Here is an 11,087-nt window from a genome sequence, read left to right as displayed (position 1 = left end):
GTCCAGCATCGGGCTCCCTGCCCCTTGGGGAGCCTGCTTCTCCCTCTGCCTCCCTCTCTCTTTCTCTCTCTCTCTCTGTGTCTGTCTCTCATGAATAAATAAATAAAATCTTTAAAAAAAAAACCTGACACTGAAATTGCAGCTTGAAAAATGATAAAGAGCTAGCCAAGAATGGAGCTGGGGAAGAGCTTTTCAGGTAGCATAAAGACACTGAGGTTTAGTATATCCTAGAAATAGAAGGCCAGCCTGTTTGCAGCTTAGTTAGCAAGAGGATGAATGATGAGAAATGATTTTGGAGAGGTAAGTAGGAGCCAGATCATGTTCGACCCCAGAGACCCAGAGACCTAAGTAAGGAGATTGGAGAGACTTTATTATAAATTCAGTGCAAAACCATAGGAGGGTTTTTAGTGAGATGATGCTATCAGTTTACATTTTAAAAGAGATCATGGCTTGGGCACCTGGGTGGCTCTGTCGGTTAAGCGACTGCCTTCGGCTCAGGTCATGATCCTGGAGTCCCGGGATCGAGTCCCGCATCGGGCTCCCTGCTCGGCAGGGAGTCTGCTTCTCCCTCTGACCTCCCCTCTCTCATGCTCTCTCTCTCTCTCCCAAATAAATAAATAAAATCTTTAAAAAAAAAAAAAAAAGAGATCATGGCTTTCTTACTATAAAATGAGTTTTTAAGGAATTGTATGAGGATCCAGTGAGGAATGTAGATTGCCTGGCATGATGTTTGTGGTTAGGGCTATTGGGATGTTAGTCTTGATTCCAGTTGGAAGCCATGTGTTGGGAAGTCTTCATTATGAAGCCTTATCCTTACTCTTTGTTTCTATTCTGAAGCTACCACTCTGTCCTTGACAAAACTGCTCCTATAAACCCACTGATAAATTTATTTGGAGAGTGACTTTTGTCCTTGGTTTTTAAAAGTCAGTGATTTTTCAGAATACATCAGAGTAGCACTGAGGATAATTTTAGAGCCAGAGGAACTGTCAAGATAAAGTACAAATTTTTTGTTTAAACAATAAAATCGAAGTACAGAACAGCTGAATGTCATGATCGAGGTCACACATATTGGGAGGATTAGACCAGAGTCCAGGTCTTCTACCATCCAGTTAAATGCAAGTGCAGAGGATCTAGAGAGGGGAAAATGTTAGTACGTTCAAGAAGCAACACAGCCTGGGGTCGCCTGGGTGGCTAGGTTGGTGAAGCATCTGACTCATGGTGTCAGCTCAGGTCATAATCTCTGGGTCGTGGTGTGGAGCCTCAAGTCAGGCTCCGAGTTCAGCGGTGAGTTGGCTTGAAGATTCTCTCCTTCTGCCCCTCCCCTCCCCACCCCCATGTGTGCGCACACACAATTTCTCTCTCTCTAAAATAAATAAATCTTAAAAAAAAAAAAAAAGAAGAGGAAGAAGAAGAAGCAAGGCAGCCTGGAGTGGCTGAAGCATCCTGCACAAGACTGGGGAGTGTCATGAGATGGGAGTATCATGAGATTGGGGAGTGTCATGAGATAAGGTTAGCAAGGAAGGGAGGTACTGCAGTTGTCAGTAAAATTACAATGAGAAATGATAATAACAAAGGAAAACACAGCTTGATAAAGACTTAAAAATACAAGTAGATCTGTTATAAAGAAAATTAATTAAAAACATTTGTTAGGAAGAAAAGAATACAGTTGGAATTCAAATGGACATATTGATCTGAATAATATATTTTCTTAAGTCTTTCATTAAAATGGTCTGGCTGCAACATCACTAGTATTCACGGGAATGATTTGTCATGTACCTCCTACCTCCCTAATTTTGATCTGTAATACCTGAACAATGAGCCACAGCTTCTTGGAAAGTAGCTGAAAGGACAAAGGATCCTACTTCAAGGTGGTCCCACAGGCCACTTCAGTCAGAGAATTCACTGTCGATTCGACAAACTATTTCAAAAAGAGCATCATTAATTCTGTTAGAGTAACTTGAGTATGGAGAATGAGGGTAAGGGAGGGCTTTGGTGACCTTAAGGGGAGTGATAGCAGTGGGATCTGGGGTGAAAGGCCAGTTGGAGTTGGTTGAGGGAGTAAGGAAGCTGGAGGGGGTAGAGACAGTGCATTTGGAAGATTGTTAAAATCAGCTTTCCCATGAAAAGGCCAGAAAAATGGGATAGCAGCCAGACATGAGGTCAAAGGAGAGACTTTGTTAGGATGGGAGATCTTAAAGCATATTTGTTCTGCTACTACTGTTTTTGTTTTAATCTTCTGAACCTGAGCTGCTTTGATTGCTTAATTGAAAATGCCTTACTAATGTGTCCTTGTTTTTTGTTAGTTTTAACTTTGAATTAAGATGATCTCATAAACTTTAAGCTATTTGAGCACAGGGATGGAATCATATTTGCCATTTTATCCTCAATAGTATAAACATAGTGTAGTTAGTGAATGTTTTTCAGTAAATGAGTTAAAGATAAGCCAAAAAAAAAAAGAGGTTGCCTATAAAGTTGTCCTTACAATTCATTCATGAGAACCAAATTTTTAACCTTGGCATTCTTCATCATCAGACTGCATATCTGGGGCTAAGATGTATCTGTGTCAAATTGAATTTGGAAATAGCATTGTGGATTTATATAGAAAAGTTACTGTGTATATGCATTGTAGGTAAGTTATTCCTCCAAAAAAGAGAGTTTGAATTTGGAGGCAAGAAAAAGAAAATTCAGACTAAGAAATAGAAAGATCACAGCAATACACATTTGCAATGAAAGTACCTAAAAACCAATTGTTCTAGCAATAATTACATAACTGTTCTTTGCTAATTTAAGGGGGGAAAGTACTCTTTTTTTCTACTATGAGGGCGTATTTTAGTATCTGAAGTTTTGGAATTTGGATGTTCTTATGACTAAAAGTTGAACTAGATTTAAGTTACCAGCAGTTTACTGAGCTGCTTCTTATCAACAGATGTAATTTTTGACAACCAACTCTTAACGTATAATCATCAAAGCCAAATTTTTAAAAATCAGTCAGTAAAAATATAAGACTAGAATGATCTTTGAGATGATCCCATGCTTTAAATCAAGACTGAATTTAAATCAATCAAGACTAAATCTGCTCTAATATTTTTAGAGCTATTTAGATAATAGGTTTCATAGCATCCTAAACAATCATATGGGTGTATAAATAAACTTAATTTGGGTGGGATTATTGGTAGTCAGGTTTTTCGAGTATGATAAGGGATTTTATTATTGGTTTCCCTCTAGCAGATGCATAAAGATGTACTGTAGTTAAGTTGCTAGCTATAGCTCTGATTTATTAACGTATAATAAGTAATAAATATATAATAAATAGTAACCTTTGCTTGAGAACTGATATAAAAGATCAACACTTATCTTCTTAGTAGATTTCCAGAATAAAACTCAATTATAAATTCAGGGTTTGATGATGAATTTTGTGTCAATCTGAGTAGTCTGTGATGGACAGTTGTTTAGTTCAACTGCAGTCTAGATGTTGCTGTGAAGGTATTTTTTAGATGTGATTAACGTTTAAACCAATAGACATTGAGTAAAGCAAATTACCTTCCACAATGTGGGCCATCTTCATCCAATCAGTTGAAGACCTTAAGAGAAAAGACTGAGGTCTCCTGAAGAAAGAATTTATTTATTTATTTATTTATTTATTTATTTATTTAATTTATTTTTAAGATTTTATTTATTTATTTCCAGAGAGAGAGAGAGCACAATCAGGGGGAGTGGCAGGCAGAGGGATAGGGAGAAGCAGGCTCCCCGCTGAGCAAGGAGCCCAATATGGGATTCAATCCCGTGACCCTGGGATCATGACCCGAGCAGAAGGCAGATGCTCAACGGACGCCTGAGCCACCCAGGTGTTTCTGAAGAAAGAATTTCTGCCTTGAGGTTGCCTTGGACCCAGGATTGGAATGTTAACTCTTCACTGGGTTTTCAGCTTGCCAGCCTGCTTTGCAGATTTCAAACTTGTCATCCCCTACAATCCTGTAAGCCAATTCCCTAAAATCAGTCAATCACTTCCCCACTTCTCTCTCTCTCTCTATCTCTATGTGCCAATGTGTGTGTGTTGGTTCTGTTTCTTTGGAGAACCTTGACTAATATACAGAGGTTGGAAAACTTTTTCTATAGAGGACCATATAGGACCAGATAATAAATCTTTTAGGCAATACAGGCCATACTGTCCCTGTCACACCTACCCCAACTCTGCCATTTTAACACAAAAATAGTCATGTAAATGAATGGGTGTGTTTGTGTTCCAGTAAAAACTTAATCTACAGGAATTGGTGGCTGGCTGTATTTTGAACAGGACTGTGGTTTACTGACCCCCCATATTAAGTGCTTGCCTGATAATCCATGCCAAAGAGATAAGGGAGGGTGTGTACACACACACACACACACACACACTTTTAAGGATGTTTTTTCAAGAAGCAGTTTGTCATCCTTTTGTATATTAGGGGTTATTACTTTGGCTGATAGTCTCAATCTTTAGCTTGGGTTTTACATGTTTTATTTTTACCCAAGAGTTTCTTTAAAAAAAAAAGATTTTATTTGTCTATTTGAGAGAGAGAGTATGAGCGGGGGGAGGGGCAGAGGGACAAGCTGACTCCCACTGAGCCTGGAGCCAGATGAGGGGCTTCATCCCAGGACCCTCAGATCATTACCTGAGCCGAAGGCAGACGCTTAACTGACTGAGCCACCCAGGTGCCCCCTCCCCCAAGAGTTTCTTATATACTGCAACAGAAAGTCTCACTCTTCTCAATTCTGAACTGATAACTGACCAGTCTTTTCTCTGATGCCCCATTCTTTTCCTTAGAGGAATGAGTAATGAGGGAAGAGATCACTAGGTGGACAGGGCAGTAGGAAAACACAACTGGCAACCCAGTCTACCAGCTTTGCTGTGTCTACGATGGTTCCAGGTTCCAAGATGTAATCCTTAAAGGCCATCATTTTGCTCTTGGCAAACAGGACCATCTTTGATAAGGCGGGTAATAATTTACTATCCCCACTTTCTCTCTTTCCACTATAAGTGCCAAGAAAGTGTTGTGATTGATGCCTTAGGATCTTTCAACAAATCAGTCTTTGTTGCCTAGTTGTACCACAGTTAGTTGGGGAAGAGTTTTAAGTTCTCAGGAATACTGGAAAGGTAGAAATCTCTAAAGCAAGATAATATCACTCTAGGCCACAGAGCAGAAAGAAGTTAGGCTAATCCAAGATAAAATTAGGCAAATAAACTTTTGAAGTGAAAATTAAAATTGTGACCCCATAATGTTAATCTGGTATATATTTAACACCATCTGTGTCTGCCTGTCCCATTCTGGGTATTAGAAATGTTAAAGGAAATTGAGCCTAGGAAACATTGAAAGGAGCCACATCAAGGTTGGTGAGAGATCTGGAAGTCATATATCATTTGTACTAAAAGAGAATATTCAGGGGTGTCTGGGTGGCTCAGATGGTTAAGCGTCTGCCTTCGGCTCAGGTCATGATTCCAGGGTCCTGGGATTGAGCCCCACATCGGGCTCCTGGCTCAGCGGGGAGCCTGCTTCTCCCTCTCCCTCTGCCTCCCCCCCTGCTCATGCTCTCTCTCTCTCTCTGTATCTTTGTGTCTCAAATGAATAAATAAAATCTTAGAAAAAATAAATAAAAGAGAATATTTAAGGGAGACACAAATAACTTTATGTAAAGGTTTGCCATTTAGATTTTCTGTTTGTTGCTAGAGATTGGAAGCCTAGATACCATAAGAAGAAGCCATAAAGAGTCTAATTTCAGCAACCTATAATCCTACAATTCTTTAGAGCAATCCAATAATGGAATGAACAGTACTCCAAACCTATAGGCTCCTGTTGCTTCTAGAAACATCTAAACTGACATTCAGTAGCTCTCTTAGGAAGGATGTTTGTTGGATCAGTTAATCTTAAAAATCTCTCACAACATTACCCTCTGAGTCCAGTGCTTCTTAAGGCAATGAAATCATAATTCCAGGAAATACCACATCTTTGCTCACTAAAACTTCCAACTTTGTGATAGGCCAAAACTTCCAAAAAAGGCTAGTACAAATGGAGGAAGACCGAATGGGCAACAGAACAAGTAGACAATATAGAAGGTAGGAAAATGTCTGGGTCATTACTCAATACAGTTTCTTGTCCCAGCTTGTTTCAGCTATGTGGTCCCTAATCTAGTGTCCTCATCTACCTTAGGTGTTTACAACAGCCCCGAAGGGATAGCACTTTCTCAGGCACATTACCTGCCTCTCTCATTGTACAGTAGGGAGCTATTCGTCATTGGGCATAAGAATTTATACTTAGAGAAATTTGGCAAGAAGAGTGTGTGCCATGGACACAACATTTTATTCTTTCTAGAGAGTTAACTAGACAGTTGCCAACTTATAAAGTGCAATAAATGTCTCTGGAAATGTAGTGATCTGAAGAATACTGCTTTTATCTGAACCTCAAGTTGGAAGGCAGACTAAGAAACCGTCGATATAGGATTAAGACCCAAAGGAGCGCGCCTCATGGGTTTTGTTTTCTGTGTGGTATTCAGGGCTGAAATGCCAACAGAGCCCGGGCTGAATGCAGACACCAGTCTTTCTTCTTCCCCCTCTCTCCCACAGTGCTCACCTCTCCTCTAAATGAAGTTGAACAAATTTATTTAAAGAATGTTGATTTGAAGGGGAGCCAAATTATTTTTTAATTTTTATTTTTTTTAAATTTTTTATTTATTTGCGAGAGAGAGAATGAGAGACAGAGAGCATGAGAGGGAGGAGGGTCAGAGGGAGAAGCAGACTCCCTGCCGAGCAGGGAGCCCGATGCGGGACTCGATCCCAGGACTCCAGGATCATGACCTGAGCCGAAGGCAGTCGCTTAACCAACTGAGCCACGCAGGCACCCGGGGAGCCAAATTATTAACCTACTCGAGAGTCCTATGTCTCTTTCAGGCCCTGTGTTTGCCATAATTGTCATAATCTATTACTTATCTCTTTTTTTCTGTTTATTTCTATAGTGTCCATGGAAGACGTTGGAGAACAAGGTAAGATATGTTTTATTATTGTTTTAGATATAAAATTTTAAAAAGATTTTAAAAAATAATATTCGTTTAGATTTGGTTGGAATTAATAAATTATACTTTGAGATTGTGCAGTCAAGGTGGGGTTAAAGACTTCTCTCAGTCTCCAGACTGAACTCTTCAGGCACTTGGCAAAGACCTCTCCCTTGAAGTGGTAGCCATTGTGCCAAAGATTCTTGTGGTTTTGAGATATAGGAATATCAACAATCTCCTTTTTCAACTCAGAGTATTACCCCATACCTGAGTCACCCATTCTGTTTGTGGAAAATGTCATTAGCTCTAGTCATTTCACACTGATTTAAGTGCCTTAATGGATTATTGAATTTTTAAGTGATTCTATGAGTATAATCATTTTTTAAAAAGAAGATAAATAATAAATGAAGAGTATCACCATTCTTTAAAAAATTGCCACACAGTTTTAAGATACCAAACATGCTGTATTTTAAATTGGCATATTTTATTCAACTGTGTCTTACAGAATTAATTTATATATTAATGTATTATCCAGAATTGATCATTGTCACTCTATACAAAATTAGTATTTTATATTTGCATAGTACATTTCAAGACTAAAACATCATATAAAGTGTGTTTATATACATTGCCTGAAAAAAGTATGCTTTTCTTAACAATTGTTCCATGTGATAAACAAGACACTTGGACTCCTCTTGGAGTAAATCTCTTTTCGTCCAGATGGTCTCTGTTTAATTATGTAGTCATTAAACAATCAGGGCCAACAGATTTGACCACTGCTAAGCAAAATTAGCAAAGAACTTCTCAAATAGGAACTGCTTTTGCTATTTGTCAGTGAAGTGAAGTTCTTAAAGCCTGAATGTTTTAACATTTGTTTAATTCTGTGTTTATTATTTAAAGTGGCAGGCATAGCTTCCTTACTTTCATAATTCAGGAAAGGTCGCTGTAGCCTTTTGGCCAATAGATGGGCCTGTCTACAGATGAGAGCTTTCCTTTCATGGGATATTAAATAATTAAATTATTAAAGGATTTGGTTAATTTAGAACAAGTAGATCTTCTGTGAATAACATGATTTCAATTTGTATTTGCATATTATAATGATAATTATGTTCTTCTCATTTTAGTTGTGTGCCTGATTGCTTATCATCTACTTTTTGCAATGTTTGTCTGGTCATACTGGAAAACTATCTTTACATTACCAATGAATCCTTCAAAAGAAGTAAGTTAAAATATTAGTAGAGTTATCCTAAAGTTGGAAATCAATAATATTGATGTCTGAAGAATGAATTTTATGTCTTTTTGTTAATGTTTCAAACTTACTGAGTGAGTGTACTGATTTGTTTTTATTAATGTGTCTTTTGGTAAATACTTGAATTTTCACTTGGCAAATATTATTTTTGCACTGAGTGAGTATTGTATATCTGATATTAAATCTGTTGTGTGTTCCATTTCCACTTTAGAGTCAGACATCAGGGTGGATGGATGGATATATAGATAGAGCTGAAGGTAGACATTGCTATATTATAATTATCAATTATCATACTAACAGTAGATTCTTTGGCTGTCAACCACCAGAAACAACAACAAAATAACAATGTAACTAATCTTCTCTTACATTCAAAGTCTGTAGCTAGTCCACAGCTTCTTGCTCTGACATGTGTAGCCTCCATTTCCAACATCACCTCTTGGCCTAAGATGGATGCTTCAGTTCCAGCCATCATGTCTACCTTCCAGACAGCAGGGCAGAGAAAGTAGGATAGAGGAGTAGAAGTAAATGTCCTTCTCTTCAAGGATACTTTCTGGAAGTTGCCGATGCCGGCAACTTACTTTAGCACTTAGTTATATGGCCACATTTCTTTGTGCAGAAGGTTGGGAATGTAGTCTTTATTCTCAGTGGCCATGTTAACCATATTAACCATGTCAGAAAGAAATTGTGGATAATGGGGGAGGGCGGAGTAGCATTCTCAGCTACAGAAGGTTTTAAGTAGAGTGATATGGTCAAATTTACACTTCGAAAAGATCATTCTAAGTGTTTGTTTCTGTCTTTCACCCTGGTTAAAAGTTGTTGGAGCAAAGGACTATGTCTTACTCATTTCTGTATTGTTGGCACTTATTCCGGTACATGTTTGTTGAATTGAAATAAACTTTGTTCCAGTAATAATAGAGTTTTAGTTAGCCAAGTTAAAAAAAAAGAAAAAAGAAAGGTCTAGGCATCGCTGCAAATTGTTCCCTGAAGTAATCTGTTTAAGAAATGCAGCTGTGGTCAAAAAGGCCAATAAATATGCTGTATGACCTGGGAAAGGATATTAAAAATAAAACCACAGATATTTGCACAGAATTAGTGGTATGCTTGGCTTAAAATGTTTTACATGTAGCCTGTTTTTCTTCTACTCTCCATTAATTTTTTTTCCTACCTTTTTTTTCCTTCCTCCTGCCATGTTTACTTCTTTCCTATTATCTCTCTTACCCCCATCCTGATCTTAGTTGTAAGTATGAAGAAGAATGCAGACTCCTGTCGTAGGTGATCTCATCCTCTCTGGTGCTTTACCTATGACCTCTGTATTGACAATTCCCAAATCTATTTCCAACTCTGACCTCTCCTGTTGCAAACTTACATATTTCCCTGCCAAACATAGCTCCTTAATCCACTGACACCTCAGACACAGCACATCAAAAGCTGAAGTCACCCCCATCCCCCTTCCCAAACCGTGACTCATCTGTTTCTTATACTGGTTAATGCCACTGCCATCCAGCTCATCCTTCCTGACATTCCAGCCTTCTGGAAGCTTGGCAGCCTTGCCTGGAATTCTCCCGCTTCCTTGTCCCTCCCCCAACATCCAAATCCTGCTGATATTTTTATTTCCTAATTTTTCTTTTTTTGTTCCAACAACCCCCCTTTTCTTCCTTTCTTTCTTTTTTTCATACCATTACCCTAATTCGGGGTCTCAATCATCTCTTTTGTCTGAGACATTGCAGTCTCCCATTCGGTTTCACTATTTACAGTCTTGCCTACATTCCCTTCCCAGAGCCCTGCAAAATTTCATCCTTTACCCCAAAACTGGAGGTCTAAAATCAACTTTAACTCTTCCCACTCTACATCTGAGAGCCCTTTCAACCAGTTTCCCTATTCTGTGTATTTTCAACATAGTATCCAGGGATCCTTTCAAAACATAAGACAGATCATATCATTCTTTTGCTCAGAACTTTCCTTTGATATCGGAGTTCACTCAGAGTAAAAACAATTCTCTACTGTCGCTTAAAAGGCTGCGCATGCCCTGCCCCCACACCACCTTTCTGACCCTCTTCAGTGCTGCCTTAGTCACAGTGGTCTCCTTGCCCATAGGTCAGTATGCATGTTTCTCCCTCAGGGGTCTTGAAACCTGGTATTTTTCCTTGATCTGGAACATTCTTCCCATAGGTAACTGTGTGGCCAGGTCCCTTATTTACTTCCTATCTCTATGTCTCTGTTCAAATGATACCTTCCTTATCTTTAAGGCTTTCCATGACCACTCTGTATAAAATGGTAAAATCCTATCCCCGGAATTCCCTATAAACCTTAACCTTGCTATATTTTCCTCCATAGCATAGCATTTTATAACTCATTCCATATTCATTTTTTATATTATTTCTAGAATGTAAGCTCTGCAATGGCATGAACTTCATCTGTTTTGTTCACTGACCCATCGCTAGTACCTAGAGCAATATCTGACCCATAAAAGGTACTCAGTAAGTATTTGCTAAATGATTCAACGTAGAGTAGAAGCTGGTGTGTACAGATGCAGGTTTGTGTTTATAGCTTTGGCAGAAGTTGAAGTAACTTCTAATTTCTCCCTAAAAGTATATGTGAGATCATTGGCTACGAATGGGAGGGAGGTAGGTTGACTGAGGTTGGGGAGAGCAGATGTTCAAAATAGTGGTTGTAGAGAGTGGGAAAGTAAAATGAAAAACACAGAAGAAATGACACAGTATTGAGGGAACAGTTGAGATTGAGGACAGTGATTTATTCCTGTAGCAGGCTTTGTTGGTGATTTTTCTACAAAAAAACCCTCCATACCCTGTATTCAATT

At 38.7% G+C, this 11,087-nt stretch overlaps 2 protein-coding genes across 2 annotated transcripts in view; both read left to right on the top strand.

Annotated features, from left to right (window-relative positions):
- The window catches only part of ZDHHC2 (zDHHC palmitoyltransferase 2), a 79,223-nt gene that overhangs the window by 8,898 nt on the left and 59,238 nt on the right, over window positions 1–11,087 (top strand). The window contains exons 2-3 of the mRNA XM_081808088.1: window positions 6,985–7,011; window positions 8,145–8,239. Coding sequence (XP_081664214.1) covers window positions 6,985–7,011; window positions 8,145–8,239 — 122 coding nt within the window. The remainder of the gene's footprint in view (window positions 1–6,984; window positions 7,012–8,144; window positions 8,240–11,087) is intronic.
- Window positions 3,590–11,087, top strand: part of SLC7A2 (solute carrier family 7 member 2) — a 363,691-nt gene continuing 356,193 nt past the window's right edge. Inside the window, exon 1 of the mRNA XM_081808044.1 lies at window positions 3,590–3,600. The gene's annotated coding sequence lies outside the window, so the exon portion shown is untranslated. The remainder of the gene's footprint in view (window positions 3,601–11,087) is intronic.

This window comes from Leptonychotes weddellii, chromosome 2 (genome assembly GCF_054177405.1).
Source record: "Leptonychotes weddellii isolate Sample4059 chromosome 2, ASM5417740v2, whole genome shotgun sequence".
NCBI lineage: Eukaryota > Metazoa > Chordata > Mammalia > Carnivora > Phocidae > Leptonychotes > Leptonychotes weddellii.
Note: the sequence above shows the minus strand (reverse complement) of the source record. Positions and strands in the feature narration are given on the sequence as shown.